A 22496-nucleotide genomic window follows, 5' to 3' on the forward strand; every position below is an offset into this window, starting at 1 on the left:
ACCAAGGCAGAGGGGACCCCGCAGAGGGGACAGTGCTCGCTTACCTGACCACAGGCTCAGGGATGGCCTCGGCACTCGCCGGCACCTGGACACCCTTCTCCCACTCCTGCCTCCAAGGGTCAGCCAGGACGTAGTACTCGTCAGGGCTCAGCTGGAAGGAGTCAGGGATCTTCATGGCTGTTATCAGGTCCGTACGGAAAACCTGCACCGGAGAAAAACCCATCCTGAGTGAAGGGGTCTGGCAGGGGCTGGGGGCACGTGTGCCCTGGGGAAATGTCCTGGGGGTTTGCATCACCAGTGGTATGGCTTCAGGGTGTCATTTAGTGTCACTTCAGGGTGAGGTCTGGGCAGGAGAACACCGGCACACAGGCAGGGACTCCTCTCCAGCCAGGCAGTGCTGAGAGCCCAAGCCCTGCAGCCACAACCCTTCTGAGGTCCCACAAACCAGGCAGTCAGGAAATCCAGCCACGAGGTGTGAGCTCCCAAGAGACATTAACTTGGATTAATCCTAGTTTTTAATCAAAAAACTAGGATTAAACTAAAGAAACGGGCTGCCTTCTCTTAGGGGATTGATGGTTTCAGTGTAGCCACACAAATATCTGCCCAAATGCCAAGGGATGTCCTGCAACTGGGCTTCTCTGCACTTAGTCCTCCTGGGAGAAGGGAAATTATGTTCTTGACACGAATGAAGCTGTGGGAGACAAAGAGCACATCATCCCAAGCACCTTCATGTCCCCATCACATCACCTCATGACCCTGAGCATTTTTGTGTCCTCTTCATGTCACCTCATCACCCTGAGCACCTTCATGTCCCCATCGTGGTTACCTCATCACCTTGAGAACGTTCATGTCCCTGTCATGTTACCTCACTGTCCCAAGCACCTCTGTGTGCCCATCATGTCCCCTCATCGTCCTGAGCAGGGACAATCAAAAGCTAAAGGTGAAAAATAACTGGCTAAAAGGTAATCTAGGTGCTGCTCACACATCCACAGCCAAACACACCGAGATGTGTCCTGACCCCAAAAAACCCTTGTCAGATCAACACTGGACCCCTCCTTTAGGAAAATCATCCAGTCCTACAGTCAGTGAATGGGCTCATTTTCCATCTCACTGCTGGCCCTGCAGCATCTTCTCCCAATACACTAGGATGAAAAACTCATTCCAAAAATATCCCTCACGGTAAATAAGGTTTTCCTTCCAGAGGGCTGCCTGACAGCAATGACTCGAGCAATCCTGCCTCTTGCAGCATAAAAATAAATTGTAAATGAAAATGGATGATTTCTCCTCTCTACCATCTGCTATTAGCTGGAATAATAACTGCCAGTGCCAGTAATCCTGCCTGGACACCATCTCGCTCCATCCACTCCATCCCTGCTACTTCTGCATTCCTTCCACGAGGCCGGGATGGATCAGATGTTTTCTTCAGATGTTGTTTAATCTCTTCACAGAGTCTATTCTCCAAATGAGTATTGCTGCGTCAGAACCACAAGAAATAATACAATATAGTTTCACATTTTTGATACAAAAATAACATGCTTTGGAGAGTATTGGGGAACCCAAATCGGCTGAGATGCAGGAAACTAGACATTAACTAAGACCACTGAGACCAGTATTTAGGTCAGTTTGTTTAATCCTCAGAGTCTCAGCTGCTAACCCAATTAGAATTAAATACAATATATAAACAACCTTTGCTATACTGGGACCTCTTTGAATTTTCCTGGTGCTTTCCTCCTGATGCAGCTGCTTGGAGACATTTTTGACTATGCTATATAAACCTGATTTGAATTGGTCAGACAGTCTCAGGGCATCCTTCAACAAACACAATTAACAGCCTATATACTACAGGCAGAATTAGGCTCAGTTTGGGAAAGATCATGGTCCTTTAAGTCTCTGTGTGCTACAAAAACATCGTTAGAGATACTACAGTAACCTCTTAATACACTGCCAGTGTGAGAGATTTAAAAAAAAAATTAAAATAGGCATTAATTAAACATGAGAAGGGATATGGGAGATATCACAGTCCTTCCAGCGCTGTGTCTGAGTATCCAAACAAGCACAGGAATCCTGCTGAAGCTCATTTTCTACAAGACAGGGTAGAAATACACCCTGTTCTTGCCAGCCCTGCACTGACAGGTCACAGCTTGGGCAAACACCACCTCATAACCCAGTTTTGGTGCCCAGTTCCAATGAGGACAATGCAAACCCCAGTTAGTGTCCCTTCCTTGGAGCACTTGGCTTTGGTGGATGAGATGCTCCCCTGTGCCCTAACCACACAGGCTGAGGGCAGCATGGGGACCAGTGCCACCTCCCTGCCCTGGCCACCAGCACCACAGAACCACTGAACCACAGAATCACTCAGGTTGGAAAAGCTCTCTGAGATCATCGAGTCCAACCATTAACCCGGCACTGCCAAGGCCACCACGAACCCATGTCCCCAGGTGCCACATCCACACGTGCTTTGAATACCTCCAGGGTTGGTGATTCCACCACAGCCCTGGGCTTAACCATCCTTCCAGTGAAGAAAGTTTTCTTCACCTCCAACCTAAACTTCCCCTGGCACCAGCACAATGGTGTCATGGAAAACACCATTCTGGAGACAGGTGCCCTGGGGATTTGTGGGCAAAGCCAGGTAGGAATGGTTTCCAGAGGTGTGGGGCACCCAACAGCTCTTCTAAACCAAAATGCTGGCCCATCACCCTCCTCCTACTGATGAAGAGGGAGATGGAGAAGCCTGGAACACGTCATGCAACCAACCCAGGGAGGAGCTGACAGCACCACTGGGGAGCCCCAGCCACCCCCAGGGCTGCCATCCACGGGTAGGAAACACAACAGCTCCATACAAACCTCATGTCACAAGCTTAACTCATTTTCCTTTGCTTACAGCTATCAGGAAACTTCTTCAGTGCTCTCAGCTCTTTGCTGGGGTCATGTCTCCAGCAGCCCAAGTGCCCTGGGGCAGCCTTCTGCTGCTCACCACTGCTCTGAACAAGGCTCAGCCTTACCAATGCTTCCCAACACCCTCAGCAGACACAAAACCCTCCAGAAACTCAGAGCCCGGGCACTGGAAAACGCAACAATGGGACCAGCCCTCGGTATAATTCCTCCCCTCTGCACGGGGCAGATTCCAGGCTCCTGTTTTCCCGCATTAAGTCTCCCCCAAATTCATCCCTTCTGGCTTCTCAGCTCGCGTCGGCACAGGCAGCTTAGTTTTAATTTTAAGCCAAATAAGCACGATTGTATCTATCTCCCTGAAGATAAGGAGCATCGCGGGCCGGATTTGCAATCTCACTACTTCATTTATTTAGTCCTTCTTGGAAAACAGATAAGCTCGCCCCTCCGACGGCAGCACGCGCGCCCGCACTTTATCACAGCGACGCCTCTGTCTTTTCATGAAGAACTGGATATGCTCAAATTATTAACTATCAAAGCAGAACACTTTAGAAATGATAGAACAGCGCAGAAATTGTAAAGGAAAGCAGATCAGTTGTCTGGAAATCTCCCAACAGCTAATACGCTCAATTTGTAATCTAAATGTCTTTTTGTTTTGAATTGTCTGGGATTAGGGTTGGGGAAAGACTCAATTATTCTACTCAAACTCTTCTGAATTATTTATGAAAACCAAATAAAGGATAAATTGGGCACTGATGAACCGAGGACCTGGCGGTGAAGAAAAAGTTGGGTACCAGAAAACAAGCAATTTTCCCTCAATAGGAGTGTTTACTGTTTCTCCCCGGCCGTGGGAGATGAATTGTCTGCTGCCCTGCACCCTGCTCCCCCTGCCACCACCACAGCCCTGGCCAGGCTCTGTCCTCCCCTTCCAGCCTGGCAGCAGGATCCAGGTTATTGCCTATTGATCTGCCAGCAGTGGGAAAGGCCAAACCTAGATGTTCCTTTATTGCCTCTGCTTGCTCAGAAATCTCAGGCACGTTTAGGGATGCTCAGAGATGCATCACACCGATGCCCAGGGCCAGCCTCCCCTTTTGCTAATGTCAGCTTTAGAAATGAGGAAAAAGAACATTAAATTGCAAAATCCCAAGATATTTTTGCCTTCATATTGCCAAATGAGAGGGACATGGACTCAGGGTCAGCGTAGTTGTGCAGTCTCAGACCCCAGGCAAAAAAAAAGTACATGGAGAAAACTTCCCTCTCCCTCATATCTCACAGGCCAGGCATCTGGATTACCCATCTTTGCTACTTCCCCAACTTTTCAGCCCACCAGTTCGTGGTGTTGGACTGACTGCTTCACTAGAGCCACAGTCCCAGTAGCCTGGGAAGGTGAGAAGTCACTGGGACACCAAAGCCATCACATTCCCAAATGATACATCAGTGTCACTTGTTATTTCTGTAATTTGCTGTTCTGAGGCAAAAGCTGTATTGATTTTATCTCTCAAAAAGAAAAAAACCCATAGCTAATAAAATGTAACACATCCTCTGATTTTGACAGCCTATTGCTTCACCTGGATCCAGCCTGGCACTGGAAGGATGACACTGTGGGTATGGCACACACCTGCAAGGCAGAGGTTGGATTCGGCTCCTCCTTGAGCCCCCAGTGCTTCGTGCATCAGCTGCTCCACCTTGGCGAGGATCTGCTGCTTCTCCCACCAGACACAGCCTCTCTCTGTGCCCTGCAACAGCTGTGAGGCACCTCCAGGAGCCCTCCATGGACCAGCAGCAATTTGTCCAACACTTGGACAACCTCAGAGAAAAACACATACTCCTGGGAGGAGATGCCCAGGCACACGGTGCCTTGCCATGACAGGAAGGATGATGGCATTGGAAACTCCATCCCTCTCTTAGCAAAGGGTTCCCAGGCTGTGCCGCTTTCCAGCATCCTTCTCCTCCTCCTCTGCCTCTCCCCATCACCATCCAGCCCCTCTCAGAGCCTCTCCACCACCTTTCCACGCAACCCTTGCATCGATTTCCAGGCTCTTTGATTCATTCACAAACCCCTCTTAGCGAAGTGGCTGACAATCTCCCCATCATTCAGCTCCCACTCCACGTTCTCTGCCAAGGGCTCAGCTTTTCCAGTGACTGTTCTGTAGGTCCAAGCCTGCCAATTATCCCCTTAGCCCCAAATACCCACCCAAAACCACCAAACTCAGACCCCGTGGTAACAACGTTCCACTCGTACAAAACCGGTTGCTGGGAGGGAGCCAAAAAGACGGAGCTGTTTTGGGCTTTAAATCGAAACGAAAGGAAACACTCGTCTAGCACTGGGTATAATTAGCCCTTAGAGCAGCAGCCAGCCCGGGCACTGCTGTGCTGGACCCAGCGTGGCCCATCGCTCCGCCGAGGCGGCACGGCCGCGGCATCACCCGGCTCCGGGCGCCTGCTGCAAACCAGCCCAGGAGAAAACCAGCTCTGCAGGGACCAGGCAGCTCAGCAGAACACAGATGGGCTCCAGCAGGCCGTGTCCCTGCACACGAGGCTTCCCGGGCTGGCAGGAATTCTGTTACACATTCTCCCCTGCCATCTGCACCCAGCTGACCTTGGAGCTTTCAGACCTTGCTCTCTGGGGTGGAGGGACAAGCTCTGCCCCTCCTCCCAGTCCCGGGATAGGATGGTATTTTTAAAAATATGCACTGACATCTCTTTTTTTGTCTGCTAAACAGTTTTAGCAAAAAGAAACCTTTCCAAAGCACTCCACGCTGCAAGGCAGTGGCACAAAATGTAAGAGAAGCAAAGTTGGTTGTTCAAAATGAAGTCCATGAAGGAAAACACACTGAGGTCACTAAGGAGAGGGCGGATGGGAGAGGTGGGAAGGGACTGGTCACAGCCTGCATCCGAGATCTCACATTTGATCCATTCCCTCCATCACCCAAGGGACCTGCAATGCTCCCCCAGTTCCCTCACACACACAGTAGCTGTGTGGGATCTCACAGTGGTGACCTTGCCACAGCAGGCACAGGCACTGGGTGCTCCAAAGGATGGGCAGCAGCAGGTCACCACATGAGGATGTGGGAGTGCTTTCTAACAGTGAAATAACAGGTTGTCTTCAGGTTTTGGCTCAATGCTCTTTTTCCTCCCTGACTGCAGCCCTGGCAGCTGTGTCCTGCTACCCTCCCTGCCACAACCACCCTCCTCCATCTGCACCAGGACCAGGGCAGTCTCCAGCTCCCTCCTCACTTCCAGTGGGCTCTGTTAGCCCTTCACTCTCTGAAGCACAAAGTTGTTTGTTGTAGCTCATGAGTCACAAGGTTTTTTGGAGAAAGAGAAAACAACGGGAACAATGGGAGCCCTGGGAATAGTTTTTGGTTGTACAAACTGTCTTCATATCAGCCTGAGACGGTACCTCCGTGCCCGGCCCCACTCCCCTCTAGACTCCCAGCCCTGCTTCCCTGCTGTTATATCACATTTTTCCAGTCCCTTCTGAAATGAGAGAAGCGTTGATACTCGGTAGCAAAGCTCTGAAATGTGGCAGTGCCTGGAGTGTATGTGCAACCAGCAATAATATTTGCCTGTGGGGAGAAAAATCCTGAACTCCTGTGTCCATTTGGGAGCCAGCCTCCTATCTCTTCATTTAGTCTCGTTTCCTCTTGAAATGCTGGATGTTAAAGATCCAATGAACAACAGAACTTAAAATAGGAACAAGAAGCATTTTTGTCTGGCCCTTCTCAGCATTCAGAAGACAATGGTATTAATCTGTTATCCCCGTGCCAGCATGGGAAAACTGACAAAGCCACTGCAGTCAAACCTTTCAACAGAGACAGATCTTCTCATCCAGCCCAATAAAAGCTTGTCCAGTCTTGCTTGGCCATACTCACAAAAGCTCTTCTCCAAGCATGGACAACTAAATTCACATTGCACTGGGCCATTATATACCTACTGCAGGGGGGAAAAACCATGATCCAATGCATGAATAATTACTTTTTAGAAGGGAAACAATGAGGATGTTTGTTAAATGAGTTAAAACCTTGTATAAGAGATATGAAAAGGCATCTTTCAAAACACGGAAGTAACATCTAAACAAGGCAAGCAGAAAATAATGTAAATTGTATAAATTTGTGGTTTCCCCTTCATCCTGAGCCCTGCCTGCAGCTGTGGTCCCCTCGCCTCCTGAAGGTCCCGAGCAAAGGAGAAGGGCCATGAGGATGTCCGGTGGGATGAGCAGCAGAGCTGAGGCTGTGCAGGGCTCTCCTCTCCAGCTGAGAAAGGGGACGGCTGGAGCGCTGTCAGGCAGGTGGTTTGCACAAAAATGCAGGCTTTTGTCCCTCCACAATGTATTCCTGCAGTGCAGGTGAGCATTTTGGATCTCAAATAGCTCAGGAGCTAATGACGAACACAGCGGTTCAGGCAGTGACTCAGAGGCAGCATCCCAGGGAGTCCCCGGGCTGCTGATGGCTGGGAGCTGGCAGATAGAACCAGCTACTATCATTGCACACTTGCCTTGTTCTTATATTCTCTCCTCAGACACTGACAACTGTTCCCTGTCAGGAACAGCAGAGAGGCTTGATGACTGCAGTCAAACCAGCGAGCCTTGTGCTCACGTCCCCAGCAGCCCTACAGCCGGGGGCAGGACTGTGCTAATGTGCCACCAACACAAGCAGAAACGCACACTTCAGGCACATCTTACTCCCTGCTGCAGACTCAGAGCCATGACAGGTAGGACCTGAGCGAGCACCCCCTCCTTCCAGCTCCCAGGGCAGGGAGCACGACCGGCGTCTCCTCGCAGGGACCCAGGGATGGGTACCAGCCACCACACTCAGTCTGAATCCAAGCTCTAATGAGATTAATTAAAATCACCAGATTGGTAGACTGCTATCACTGCAGATGCAAGAAGCTGCTGGCAGCTGCCCACGTCCATCCTCTGCCTTCAGGCAGAAGCAGGGCAGCAGAGCCATGCCCACGCCCGGGGCACCATCAGGCTTAGCCCCAAAGGCTCTGCTGCCCAGGAAGGGGCACGAGAGGACGGCTGTCACCTCTGCAAGGGAGACAGCCAAGACAGAGGCCTGGTGCCTGGGACACATCAGGAAAGAGCCCGGGCAGAGCCCCGTGACAGGCACAGATAAATATAATCACCCTCCCTGGCAATGGCCCCTTCGCGGATGTTTACAAACAGCTCAGTACTTTTCCATGGTAAGAAGCTTGTTTTTCCAGATGCCTTGTATCGGGTGGTTTTTAATGTGTATAGTTAATCCCTTCTCACAGAGTCTTTCATAATAAACATCACCCCCTGACCTGACTAATAACTATGTAACACTAATGCTTTTGATTTTTTTATCTCCTGCCTGGGTTGTCAGGGCGAATGCATGTTTCTCTAGGACAGCAGCTCCCAGAGAAACGGGGACACGACTTGGAGAGGGGCAGGAGAGGCCAGTGGGTCCTGCTCCACCAGCCCATCCTCCAGCATCACCATCCCTCAGGACACGCCTGCACCCACTGCAGCTCTTGACAAATCTAAAAGACACCTGTAAAACTGGAGTTTGAGTTATTGTTCGAAAAGATTTGTCCAGACCCAAATGCCTGGGGGTTCAACATCTGATAATACATTCATCCTGCTCTCCCTGTTACCCTCCTGTGGTTTCCATCCTCAGTGGGATGGACAAGAGAAAGGTACTTCGTCATTTCACGTGAAGTAGTTTGACAGTGGTGTGGTTCACATTTTAAATTTCTCAGTATTTGCTCCAGCAGGACATGATGCCCATCCCAGTCTGTGCCTGAAATCCTCCAGGGTTCCTACAAGGATGTGCCAAGCCCTGCAGCGTGTCACAGATGACAGGCAGTGGATCCCACACGTGGACCAGATGGGTTCACGGCTCATCACAGGAACAGCAGATGGTGGGTCACTCGTGGAAGATTTTGGAAGATTCTGTTGTAGAAGAAATCCATACTGGAATGACCTCCAAACCACCCCCCTGCACTGCTGCAGATCTTGGGGCAATCCTGTGTCCAAGCTCACACACTCTGTCCCGATCCCCGGGTTCCACCTGGAGCTGATTTCCAGCAGACCTGGACACAGGAGCCACAGGGGTGATGGAGGGTAAGGGGAGCACAGCCAAGACCTGGACTGCTCCATGTGCTTGTGTTCCCACCACGCTTTTGCAAAGATGGTTTGTCAGCTTGAGCATCCTGGCCACACTCCAGCTTGAGCAATCACACATCGCCTCCCAAATTCCCCTGGAGTTTCAGTTCAGATAAGCCACAGAGGTTCACTTTCTGTCCCAACTGTTGCTAAGTTGGGCACTGTTCAGCTTTTGCTCCACTTTATTTGTTCCAGAGCTACATTTCACTGAGAATCCTCCTCAGGGCATAACAGAGCATGAAGCAGAGGGATGAGCCTGGCCCTCCACAGGCACCACATCTGACGTCTCTCCGGGTGCCATGGACTAAGATCTAGTTTTCACTCCAGCTGTTGTTGAGCAGCAACTTGGATCCAGGTCTGACCATCCTTCAGCAAGTCCAGAAGCATTTTCACTTGGAGTCTTAGATTTATATCCAGTAACTTCATTAGCAGCCGGGTAAAATCCTAGATGGCTGATTAAACTGATTCATATTATAAGCAAAAGCGCGTCTGTACCACTGATGCGGTAAAGAGATGCGTCAACTCTTGGAGGAAAGTTTTACTGGGCAGCAGCAGGGTGGCACATATCACACTGTCCTGATGCATGAATCACATCCTGTCACATCTAACCAGGTCTAACCCTGGGCATCTCCACCTTAGGGACTCCTGACAGCACCTGAAGGGCTCACCCCAGGCCTTTATGGGCACATCAGGCACAGGGGTGAGCATTTTTTTCAGAGAGGGATAACAGTGCCAGAGGAGGAGGAGGTACCCTAAATGCTTTGCTTTCCTTGGGAGGATTCACCTCACAAAAATCACCCCCTGATCTGTATCAAGACACATCTATAACCAGTACTAATGTTCAACTTTCTAACAGCCTTGTCAGCAGCCAGTGACATCTGCACCCCTGGTTCTTGCTCTCTGGAATGTTTCCAACTACCTCAGCTGGTCCTAACAGCTTTCCAGTCCCTCTCTTTTCCCACGGCACAAACAACTTGGACTTTTTCAGTCTCTGTCCTTCACCAACACTTAAGATGTATCAATGTAAACCTGTCAGAGCAGTAAAAAACCAAGTGCAGCTGTAATTCAGGCAGTGACCACAGGAAAACCTCAAAAATCTCTACTCAGCTTGATGCAAAAGGAGGATGTTACAGAGGTTTGTGCTCACCAGGCCACAGTATCAGGAGAGGTGAAACGGGGGGAGCTTGGGAAGGAGTTCACATTAGCCATGCCAGCTCCACCTGCCTCTAAACTTAGCTCTGTCTGACTCCAGACCCTGGTCCAGAGGGAAGGGAATGTGAGAACAATGTCCCTCTGGCTTTGCTCAGGCTGCTGCTGAAATGAAGATGACCACTGCCAAACACCGTGGTTGCTACAACAGCAGCTCATGCCTGCTGTAGTTTCCATGGCTCGTGGAAATGTATCCGAGGCACACGAAGGAAAACAGGGCACAGCACTGTCCCTTCCACCACAGCCCCGGGGACACACGGCTGCTCCTGCCCCAGTCCCAGACCCTGCACTCAGAGCTGGCAGGGGAACCTGGGCAGTGTCCCCAGGGTGGGCAGCACTGCCTGTCCCAGCCAGGGAAAACCCTGTGGGCAAGGTCAGACACCGACGGCCTCGGCTTAATGCCCTTGAGCCCCGTGACAGGAGGAAACCAACACAACATGATCTGCCACTCAACACAACATGATCTGCCACTCAGCTGTGCTGTCTCTCATTTCACAGCTCCCTGTGCCTCCCACTTGTTCACGGGGAGGAGCCTCCACGTCACCCTCCCCTGCCATCAGTGCTGTGACCTGTGCCACTAATGAAAGGGCACCCAGGCGGGCACCCAAACCAGGGAACCTTGGCACACAGACACCCCAAAACTGTAGGACCTCCCAATCCCACCAAACTCAACCCACGTTTACTTGCATCAACAGGGGTGGAGTGGGCATAAGGACCCCACACCCTTCATCAGAGATGCCCATCGGGTTTCCCCCCCTGCTCCCTCCAAGCAGAGTTGGGGTTGGCACCACTGCCAGGAGCTGTGGCTCTGCCTTCCTGGAGATGCCTTGTCCTGGCACCCACTGCCCACAGCCAGCCATGGGCACGCTGGTTGCCACACCTGGGCAAGCTCAGTGCCATGGGAAAACGCCCCCTCTGGCAAAAGCCTGAAAGCCCACATACCTCAGAGGGCTTCTTCTCCTTCTGCCGTGACCAGGGGGATTTGGTATTCGGAATTTTGGAGCATCTGGAGGTGGATGTGGTGTGACCTGCAACGAGGCAACAGAGACAGGTTACCCGGAAAAGAGTCAAAAAGTTTTTTCCACATCTTTGCCACCAGCCCCACTGCTACAGCCTCAACCAGCACTCTGGGTCAGCACTAAGAGGCAATAACACCTTGACACGGCATTATTTTTGTGCACACCCCAGGGTACCTCACCAAAACACATTAACATCACTCCTGCTACTGATGATGATGTAGATGATGAAATAGAGGCCCCTGAAATTTAAAAACACTGTTTTCAAATGCAGACATCAGAAATGAGAAACCCAGAGTCACAAGTAAGACAGGCTTCGGAGGGAATGAACCAGGGCTCATTCCTGGAATCAGGAGTCTATTGGGATTAGGAATTAAGGATATAAAAGTTTTCTACCAAGGATGCTTAAAGACAGGTATCTGAACAGCTCATGGACTTCAGACCCCATGGACAAAACTACTGACAAAATTGGGTCAAACTCCTCTGCCCACACCACGACTAAGAATTCCCACAGCTGTGTGCAGTTCAGCACCCACTGGGAACCACACAACAGAACACATCAAGCAAAGGCACTTTACACTTTTCAGTAGTAAGAGAGTATTTGCTTTGAGATTTGGGAATACTTTCCTCAGGGAGCATTATGAGTGATCTCTGATCATCCTCACTGCAGCAATATCATCAGCACTGCTACCACCTCTGTAAGGCAAGGGTAGCTAAAGCCCAAAATGTTCTGGGACCATTACATTACTGATCTTTATTTCCAACCCATATTTGTTAATAATAAATAACAAACTAATTATTGGAGTTTTTGTATAAAAATTATGACAGTCCAGTTTACCACTGACTTTATCCTTTTATCCTGAATAGGAGGAAACAACACTGCTCATAATCAATGACCAAACACGATGGAGCCCTGCACATGAGGAAGGGCTCTGGCCAGGAGCTGAGCTGACCCAAGGGATCAGGGTGCAGTACCACTGCAATGGGAAATGTCTGTTCCTCCACCAGCTCAGGCAATTGAGCCCAGATAAATCCCACATGCCTATTTCTGCTGGCAGGGGAAGAGGCACCACCAGCTCACCTTGCACTCTTTACTTGCAGTACACTTTCCTGTTCTTCATCAAATGAAAACCAAATGTGGGGGCATCACCTGTTCCCAAAAGACAGCTGTTTTTTTCACTGCAGTGTCAAGATAGATGTCACTAAAGAGGGCTCCATATAAATGACTTTTTTATAGCATTTCAGTGCATAACAGGACAGTGCAGGCAAAGCCCACAGCAGACATCCCTATGCTGCAGCCACATGGACATGCTGCTTTACTCAGTAAGCTGCTCAAAGGAGGGCAGCAGCAGCTCCACAGCTTTTATGGAGAGACTGAGCCACTAATTTCCTCCTTGCCCCCTCGTTTCAAGCTACAGTGTGATGCTACAACTATGCAAACCTGGATAACACACCACTACCACCCTTTCCTGGCAGAGAATAAAAAAAGATGGTCACCACTCTGTTTACAATTATCCTGCAGGAGAGCATTTTGTCAACAGCTTAGATATCACCTGCAGCATAAATATCCAAGCCCAACAGAGATAAGGCCATGTTGTTTAATGCCATGATTAAAGATGCCTTACCCCTGAAAGGCAGCGAAGCCAACGAGCTGCTCCGTAAGCCTTTGAGCATCTGGGGATTAGGAGATGGGAAGTTTGAAGCACAGCTTCCAAAACAAACCCCTTTCTGAGATAGAGACGTTTCGTTTTACGAGAAGCCAGTGGTGCTGACAGAGCCTGAAACACTTTCTGTAGGCACAGCTCAGCTCCCAGGCCCCCCCAGGGCTGCAGCAGGATGGGGGTCCCCGCCAGCAGCCCAACAGCAGGTTCCTGTCGGCAGTGCTGGTGCAAACTCCTCTCACACTGACAATTTTTTTGGCTGAAGCTGTGGGAACAGCAGCCAAACCCAGCAAGATCAGCCTTTCCATAACCCCCTGTAATCTCCCCATCATCCTGTTAGGAAAAGGCCCAGAAGTTTAGTGTCTTTAGCAAAGTCCCTTTCGTTCTCGGGTATCCAGCAGCCAGATCCTGTAAAGTGTGGAGAGCAAATTCCCAGCACGGCCCAGATGAAATTACTGTGACATTTGTAAAAGACCAAGAGCAACTAGTAAGAAACTCTGGAGCCCAGACAAGGGATTAGGCTGGTGCCTCGAGGGTTCTGAACACCGAGGCACTGCGGTATGTCTGCAGTGGGTGAAACCCTGGGATAAGTGGGAGAGGAAAGTGCTCTATTTATAGCCAAAATTCAGCACATTTGCACATGTTTATTGTTGAGCACATGCTCCTGTGCCTTCCTGAACAAGGATGAAGTGAGGTAGATGTTGAAAAGCAAGCGTGGGCTTGCAAGTTTTGCTGGCTTGAGCTTTATCCCTTTTCCCACATCACTCTTCAGCCTGCAAAAAGGAACAATGTGGCTCCAATTTTACCCTGACTCCAATAAAAACTTCCCTTTCCCCCATACGACCCAAATCAAGAGCAAACTAGTCTCAGGCTGCAGCTCACAGGAAAGGACAACTCATCTACAAAGGGTGTTTGCTGCTTTGTTAGCAGATCTGCAATCAGCAGCTCTCCTCGCCCAGACTCCTCACACGAGGGAGACACTCTCATCAGTTAAGAGGAGCCACAGCCAAGTGTTTAAATAAATTGGTATCAGCTTGTTGCTGCGTTTCTGACAAACCCAGCCCTGCACACAATTCATCGTGCAGGGACTTCCCAGTAAATGCAGCTTCCTCCAATCTTTGCAAAGTAATTATTCAAGCATTTTCCCTGCTGGAGGTGAATCTTGTTCAAAGCTCTGAATTAAAGGTCTTACTGTCAGTGGTGTCTGAGTTATCACTGCTGATGGAGTACTTGCGTCGTTTTTCTTCCATCTGTAACGAAAGAAATTGAACATTATACTTAATGTACAGAAAACTCACCTCAGCACCAAATCACTGTTATCTCTAAATATCTGCACACCATGTTAACCCAGCACCAGTCAGTCCTTACCCTCAAGACAGAAAACTACCCAGAGGCTGAAAAAAAAGGAAGAAAACAATCCTCACAGGGCTTTTGAAAACTTTAAGGTGTGAGTGTCTCTTTGCCAGCCTTCCCCACTCCCAGGAGTTACTGTGGGTACACCTGGATCACTCAGCTTTGCATGGCAAATTGTCCAGGCAGGATTTGCAACCAAATGGTTCTTCCTCTGGAAGAGCATTGCCATGGGAGGGTGCTCCACCATGACCAGAGGATGCTCCACCATGGACCAGAGGATGCCCCACCACAGACCAGAGGATGCCCCACCATGGACAGTGGTGCTGTTGGACGGGACAAAAGATGTCCTGTGAACCACAGTCCTGGGCTGCAAGGTTGAGAAATGTGAAGACAGAAGAATGGAAACTGTGCATGCTCTCGGTATGTCTGCAAGGGGAAGTACAAGCATCCCAGACCTGAAGAGAACCCCTGTGTACCACAAGCCTGGGGTTTTACCCACTGACTCATCTTCCCATTCAGCCAGTATCTCCTTCTTTTAAAGACTTCTGGGGTATCTGTCACACAGGCAACATGCACCAGCCCACCCCAAAGCACACTTCCCACCACCCTGCACTGCTCTGCCTGCTCCAGCACAGCCAGGCAGCCCCGCAGCAGCTCCCGCGGGCTGAGCAAGTGGCTTCTGCACAGCTGCTGTGACTTCTCCATCCTCTCAGAGTCAAAATCACAGCAGCAGGTACCACCACACCGATTAGGAGACCCCGTTTCAAGCTCAGCTGGTTTGCTTTGTGACTTTGAACAAGCCACAGAAGCGCTTGAAATCAGCAGGTTCTCCTGAACTCGCCCCTCGGGAACTGAGCACTCAGAATTGAAAGTCAAGTATCTGTATTGGTAGGTGCTTTAAAAAAAAAAACAAAACACAGAAGAAAAAAGGTATTCTAACTTTTAAATACCTCAGTTTACCAATGTGGCTAGTGACTGATGAACGTGGCCCCCAACACAGGGCTTGGGGAGCTCTGCAGGGAAAGGGATACCCATGGACCAGACAACACCCAACAGGCTGTGAGCCAAAATACATCCACAGGAAAACAATGTTAATCTCATGGACATCTTCCTAGTACTTTCTGAGATATTTTGCGAGAGTCTAAAGGCGTTGACATGTCATACACACTACTGCTTCCACAGATGATAAGTGGGAATGATATTAGACACCAGGTTTGTGTGGTTTGGTCACAGCAGCTACAAGCAGCACACACACTGGATAGCAAGCTAGAACATGACATTCCCCCCAAACATCAGGAAATGTTCCACATAAGCACAAAAAACCCCATGCAATATCTGTATTTTACAATATATGTGCTCTGTGTTATCATAGCATTATCAGGGAAAATACTACAAAGTATCCTAAACATTTTAACTATCAGTGTTGTGGTAAGGCATTGCCCTGTCAAAACGTGACTTAAAACATTCCTTGAGAATATGGCAATATCAATAGTTTTCCCCCAGTGATTCAAGGGGAAACAGATGTTATTAAAACAGCCTGGTTCCAAGTAGCCATTAGGTTTTGCTCGGGGAAAACGAAATTGAAGACAGTTTTAACTGCAGCTTACTTACTTCTACTGGACATTCTACCTGAACCTTTTAAACTGGTTTCTACTGGTCTGAAGTGGCAAACAGGCATTTGGAGCACAGAGCAATGCTTTTATTGATTCTGGAGTTCCTAATCACAGAGATTAAATACGCCAAAGCCAACGGAGGGAAAATAACCACCTGAGCTGAAGCAAAGGAATGCTATTGATAGCCAGTGAGATTTCCCAGGTTTCCCATCTTTGCCTTTACAGCAAGACAGTATCACTGACATCACTCTCCTTCCAGGGCAGGGAAAAGGTTTACAATCAATGCTCAGCACAGGCATCAGATGCTGGGACCGGTTTTGGCTCTGATATTTATGTGAGGAGATGCACTGATCATCCCTCTAACTGAACTTGGTCCCTGCATCCTGCTTCTGTCCCACACCCACCTACAGAACACCCCTGAACGTGCTCACTACATAACAGGATGGATTGATATTCACATACAGAAGTGGTTCACATTGCAGGTGAAACAGTGGCTCTACTTCAGTAAATCATTTTGCCACTGTTTGGCAGGATCCAGGACAGCATCCTCTGAACCAAACTGCATCAAATTTCTGAATGAAATTCTGGCTTGAGCAAAGTGGGGACATCTCTGAACAGCAGCACTGAAAGCCAACGACCCCCCGGGCAGGGGATGGCACACAAGGTACTGTGTGCCTGAAGGGAGCAAAATTTGTGACCAAGACCAGCCCATTCCAGAAAATGGTTAAATTCCAGGCCATGCTAAGAAGATGCTGTTTTCTGAGGGACTCATCAGGAGCAGCCCAACAGTAGTAAACCGAGGGCACTTAACTGAGGAATTTACTGTAGAAGAAGGGTAATTTGGCCATTTCCCCATCTGGATCACAGTTATAAAGTCTGATGGTGGCTGGGCTCCCACCACCCCTTTGGCACCGCGGGGGGGACCCACTGCCCACATCCTGCCCAGGGCTGGAGCTCCAGCTCCCACAAGCTCTCAGGAGCAATTCAGTTGGTGAACTACTGAGCAACTTATGTCTCCACAAAATACGGTCTCTGCTCCAAAATTAATCTTTTGTTTACATTAGAAGTTAATTTCACCTTTAAATGACCCATTCCCCGCATGGCATCATTAATAAAGTCATAAACAAATACCAAAAAAATTTGTAATACTTTGAAAAGGTCACTCTTAGGTCAAACTTGGCCCAAAATCTAGTTTTTACAGAGCCAGAAACCAAGTGAAAGGTTTCTATGTAGGCTTGCTTAAAAAATTCAAACAGAAACAGATGTGGGTTTCTTTTATAAACAAATGAACATCCCCCTGAAGTGTCTGCAACTCAAATCCACAGGCACAGCCCTGGCTAAAGCCTGGAAACCAAAAAAACAGAATTGCTTGCAAACCAACACATGTTTAGCATTGCCTTTGTTCAAGCTGAGAAAGGCAGATAAATGCTAAACCAAGGAAAATGATGGCCCTCCATCAGCCTAAACAAATGTAAATCACAGGGGCCTTGGACAAATTAGCACCAGGATTGGCGTTAAAATTGAGATGATGGTCTGAGGCTGGCTGGTCCTGCTTCACAGCAGGGGAGGGCTGGAGAGGAGCTCTCGGGAATGCAATTTTGCCCATGCAACCTGGGAGAGGTGAAAGCAGCAGCACTCCTGGCACAGATACCTGTGCCCAGGTCCTGAGCTCCTGTCTCCTCTGGGCACAGTGCCCAGGGACAGGTGCCAGCTCCCATCCACACTAAACCAAAATGCCTTATCCAGCCTCCAGCCAGCACAGAACTCTTCCTCTGCGGACCCCTCCACCATCCTTGTGCTCTGGGGAACCCCCTGATGTTTCCCAGCTCCCTGCAAACTCTTCTGTACATCAAGCCCCGTGTGATTTGGAGATTTTAGCGGCACCTCAACACCCCGTGCAAGGGCTGTTTGCAAGAATTAACCAACCATTCGGGACTGTGGCAAGCAAAGACAGAAATTCATACACGCCTGTGCTCCCGAAATCCACGGGGAACAGGCACAGAAACCTGCGTAAGTTGCAGTAAAAAAAAAAAAAAGGGGGGGGGAAGTATTTGTTCATCACCTCTCCCAGCCTCCCCGCAGGCTGAGGGATGCGCCGCGCCGGTCCCCGCGCCGTCACCTCTGACGCTGTGAGCAACACCGGCTGAATGATGTGCTCTGTTTGTGAGCTGCAATGAGACTGCAGAAAAACCACTTCCCTGTTTGTTCTTCCAGCCCAGAAATAGGAACACAAACGGAACATAGTGCCCCCAGCGGCACACACACCGCTCCGGCCAGCGGACCCCGCGCCGGGGACCCCCGCGCCCGTCCCACCGCCCGCGCCCCGCGGGGGACGTGGAGCCCCGGGGCTGCTCCCAACGCACCCCCTTCAACGCTTCCCCTCTGCCTTAATTGTTTTTTTTTTTCCCCCCTCTGTCTAGGAACAACGGTTGTTAGAAAGTGTAATAAGAAGGGTGGAGGGCTGGAACGTCCCAGTCTTTACACCGTGGGAGGGTTGTCCTCTTCCCATCGCCTTTTCCCATTAGCGATTCTGGAGCCGAGTGCTGCTACAGGAGGCTCTGAGAGAGCAGCAGCGTCCCCCGAATTGGCCCAGCCCCAGTATCATAGTGACAGAGGAACAAAGTTTTGGACCGAAGGATGCGCAGCGGCTGGGCCAACAGACCCTCAGCAAACCGTGGTGCACAGCCCTGACGTCTGGGAGGAAGCTTTTCTTAACCTCCCTGGAAACCCTGCAGAAGTGTAAAAGCAGACAGGCAGGATCCTGGTACCCAGAACACCCATTTTCCGGGCAGTGGGAGCCTGTCCCTGCCCGCCGGGGCTCGCCTGCCCCTCGCCTCCTCCACAGGTTGTTGCCAGCCCCAACTTTGCAGCAAAAACTCAGGTACCCAGGGAGGAGCGAGGCATCCCTCCTCTCCTCCACACCAACTCTGCTGGCTGTCTTGGCTCCCTGGGGCAAAATTTAATCTCATTTCAATTTAAAACAAAACAAGCCCTCGTTTACTTCCTGTGCTTTGCCTTTCTCCACATCTACAAGGGGATTTTTTTTTCTTTACCACTCACATTTATAACTCCACTTGCCTCTTCTGACTCGTTACCCTCTAATTATCTATTTTTTTTTCAGCAAGCCCAGGCAGAGCACAGGTAATCAGAAAGGTTACTGAGGGCACTGGAAACATCTCTGCCTTTGGGGGGGAGGGTGAGGGCAGGGACACCGGGCAGGGACATCGGGCACGGCTCCACGCCCCATCCTGCAGGTCTCTGAGCATCCACAGCTCAGAGGAAATCAACAGGAGCTATGGGCACTCCGATCTTTGTACGGAACACCCACAGAAAGGCAAAGACCAGATCTAAATAGTTCGGGGACCACCCACCCATCAGCTTTCAGAACTTGGGTGTCAAACACTATCAGCAGCCATCGATACTTTAAAGGAATTGCATCTCCCTGCCTACAGACCCCCTAACATGTACCCTCCATCCTTTGCTCCAAGCCTACATTTTTGAACATCAAGCCTCAATTTTCCTAGGAAAAACAAATTTAACCTTCGATTTAACCTTTCTGCAAGCTATTTTTACTTCTATCTCAAGCTTATTTTAACCCCAGTAGCCAATAAATGCTTAAAGGTCAAACACCATTCCTAAGAGCCGGGCTCCTTACCCCCGGGGAGAAGGCTGAGATCACTGAATTTTTCTTCCCTCAAGCAAAATCTCCTCCTAAAAATGTCCCAGCCGTCGGAGGGTCCTGGCTCAAACCCTTCAGCAAACAATTCTCACTGTGGGTGCTGAGAAGGCGCTGGGAATTTTCCCTGTGAGTGCCATGCCATCCTTCCCTTCCCACTCAAAAAGCGCTCAGGATGTGCAGGTATGGCGAGAGATAAATATATAATTATTTCTTTTTTTCCCCCTCCGAGGTTGACAATTCAGCAGCCTCCCGCCTTTGCAGCGCTTCCCAACTTCCAGCTCGCTGCTCCCACCCCGGGCGCGGGGGGCTCCCAGCCCCGCACCCTGGGCGGGAAGCGGCTCGGCAGGTGGGGAAGGGGCAGGAGCGCGGCGGGGGCGCCGCTGGATCCCCGGAGGATGCGGGAGAGCGCCCGGGGAGGGGGCAGGTGGCCGGGGATGGAGGGAGAAGGGGGGGCCGCCCCGCGGGGACCACAGCGCGGGGAAGGGAGGGCGGGACGCGGGATGTTTTCGAGCGCGGTGATGCCGCGGGGGGAGCGGCGGGTACCCCCCTCCCCGGGGCCGGCAGCGCCGGGACCCACCAGCGCGGTGCGGCGGGGGAAGGCGGCGGGGAAAGCCCCGCGGTGGGGAGGGAAGGGAAGGGGGGAGGAAGGGGAGGGCAGGCGGGAGCCGGCAGCCGCCACGCCCCCGGGCACCGCCATCCCGGCCCCGCGCCGCGCTCCGCGCCCGCGGCCCCGCCGCGCTCCGCGGCCCCGCGCCGAGCCCGCACAGCCCCGGGAGCGGAGCCCGCCCGAGCCCCGCGGGCCGCCGGGCCGCCCCCTCCCCTCCCGGCGGGCAGGGCAGGGCGCGGGGCCGCTGCCGCAGTCATTAATTCGGGGGGATAAAGGGGGCGAAGCGGCGAACCGAGCCTCGAAAAGTTCTTGTTTACGTCCCCGCCGCCTCCCTCCCGCACTTCCAAAGGAGAGTGACCACCGTGCGCCATCCGCCCCGGGAATGCTGCACATCCCCCGCCCGGCAGCCGGGGGAGGGAGGGGGGTGAAAAATAAATAATAAAAAAAAAAAAGACAGAAATACAGCAAAAGCAGGGGGAGCTGCAAAATAACCATCCGCTGCAAACCCAGCCCGCTCCCGCCGCCACCCCGCCGAGCCTTTACCTTGGCCAGGAGAGTGTCCGCCCGGAGTTGCGCCGGTCTCTGGGGTGACGGGCGGGAGGAGGCGGGGGCGGGGGATGCTCCCGCAGTCCCCGGCCGGGAGAGCCCCCTCGGCGGCTCAATCCGGTGTCATTGCCGGGGCCGCGCCGCCCGGGCCCTCCTTAGGAGCGCCCGCTCGGTAACTCCATGGATGCGGCCCCGCTCCCAGCCGAGATGGCCGCTCCGCCGCGGCCGGGCGAGCCCTGCCCGCCTGTTTCTCTTTCTTTTTCACCCCGCACTTCCTCCGGCGCTCCGCGCCCCGCCGCCGCCCGGGCTCCGGCTCCGGCTCCGGCAGGGAGGCGGGGAAGCGACTTTCGGAGCGGGGACGGATAATGGTGGCGGCGCTTCCACCCCCCCCACCCACCCCCCCCCGCCGCCTCGGCCGCCCCAAATCTTCAATTTCTCTCCCTTCTCCCCTCCCCGGGCGCCGCGGCAGGGCCAGGTGCGGGCAGCGCGGGTCCCATCGCGGGCCGCGCCGCCGCCGCCGCCGCCCGCCCCGCGTCACCCCCCCGCCGGCCGCCGGGGCCCCATGGCGCTGCCCGGAGCCCCGCAGCCCCCGCGCCCCGCAGCCGTCCCGCCGCCCGGCCCTGCACACGCACTCACACTCACACACACTCGCACACACCGCCCGCCCCCCCGCCCGCTCCCCCTCTCCGCGCTGTGCACACGCGTACACGGGGCGGCTTCGCCAACCTTTCTTTTTTTTTTTTTTCTTTCCCTTTTTTTTTTTTGGGGGGGGGGGAGCGGGGGGAGGAAAAAAAAATAAGCTTATACTTAAAAAAAAAAAAAAGCTTTTGGCGCCATATTAATGACGTACTTAAAATTTGCCATTTCTCCTGCGTCAAAAAGACGGCTCTTGCCCATCGCGGGGCGGGCGGGGGCCGCGGTGCGGAGCCGCTTCCCTCCCTCCCGCACCCGCGGAGCGAAGTTGCGCGGCCGCGGGGCGTGGGAACCGCCGGGGCGGGGGGGGGAGAAGCGGAGCCTCCGCGCCCGCACCGGAGGGGCGAGGAGCGGCGGGGCTGGGGATGCTGCTGCGGCAGCAGAGCCCCCCCCGACCCGCCTGTGTGCGTACACGTGTGTGTTCCCCCCAAAAAAAACTTCGCAGACTTTCCGCGCAGAGGTGCGGAGCGGCGCGGCCGCCTCCCGCCTCCCCGCGGGGTGACCCTGCTGCGCGCTGCCCAAACGAGTGTTTTGGGCTCTGGGTGGTTCAGGGCTGCCTGTTGCCAGCTGTTTTCCCCCGGATTAAAAACAACGACAGCGGTGCTGTCGGGATAGAAACGGTTTCTTGAATTAAAATAATAATAACTGGGTGTACACCGTGCATCTTCCCCAGCTCCCGGGGGCCCTACAGAAGTTGGCTCGCACTGTTTTAAACCATTGCTGCAGAAGATTAAAATTCAGGTTAAAGACAGTCTTTCAGTCACAATCTGCCATCATCTCTTACGGTCTTTCAGTCACAATCTGCCATCATCTCTTACGTTCGTTAAGCTGGTGAGCTCTAAAACGCTGAATTACCGGTTATAAACCACTAGGAAGCACAGCTACGGTAGCCAGATGCTCCCCACCGTACATCCCTGTTGTGGCTCCTTATAAATTGCCAAACTTGAATGAATTAGTCTGCAACTTTCTGCCTTGGCAGCCTGTACTGGATGTTTTCTGAACGCTCCAAATCCTTTGCCTCTTCCAAAGATGAAAGCAGAGTAGAAGAGCATCATCTTGGTCATTCTTGGGCTTGCCATGGTTTTTTGACTGTAACT

At 51.8% G+C, this 22496-nt stretch overlaps 1 protein-coding gene across 2 annotated transcripts in view; it reads right to left on the reverse strand.

The window, feature by feature from the left end:
- JADE2 (jade family PHD finger 2) overlaps positions 1-21108 on the reverse strand; it is a 72188-nt gene extending 51080 nt beyond the window's left edge. Inside the window, exons 1-4 of one of the 2 annotated variants that reach the window (XM_051794061.1) lie at positions 20704-21108; positions 14101-14158; positions 11174-11259; positions 45-202 (exon numbers count right to left, since the gene is read on the reverse strand). In XM_051794061.1, coding sequence (XP_051650021.1) covers positions 45-202; positions 11174-11259; positions 14101-14158 — 302 coding nt within the window. In that variant the 5' untranslated portion in view covers positions 20704-21108. The remainder of the gene's footprint in view (positions 1-44; positions 203-11173; positions 11260-14100; positions 14159-20703) is intronic. The other variant, XM_051794060.1, reaches the window with a different exon arrangement.
- Positions 21109-22496: the final 1388 nt, after the last annotated feature.

The sequence above is a fragment of the Manacus candei genome, unplaced genomic scaffold (assembly GCF_025592945.1).
Source record: "Manacus candei isolate 608988 ecotype Guabito, Panama unplaced genomic scaffold, ASM2559294v1 h1tg000037l, whole genome shotgun sequence".
NCBI classification, from domain to species: domain Eukaryota; kingdom Metazoa; phylum Chordata; class Aves; order Passeriformes; family Pipridae; genus Manacus; species Manacus candei.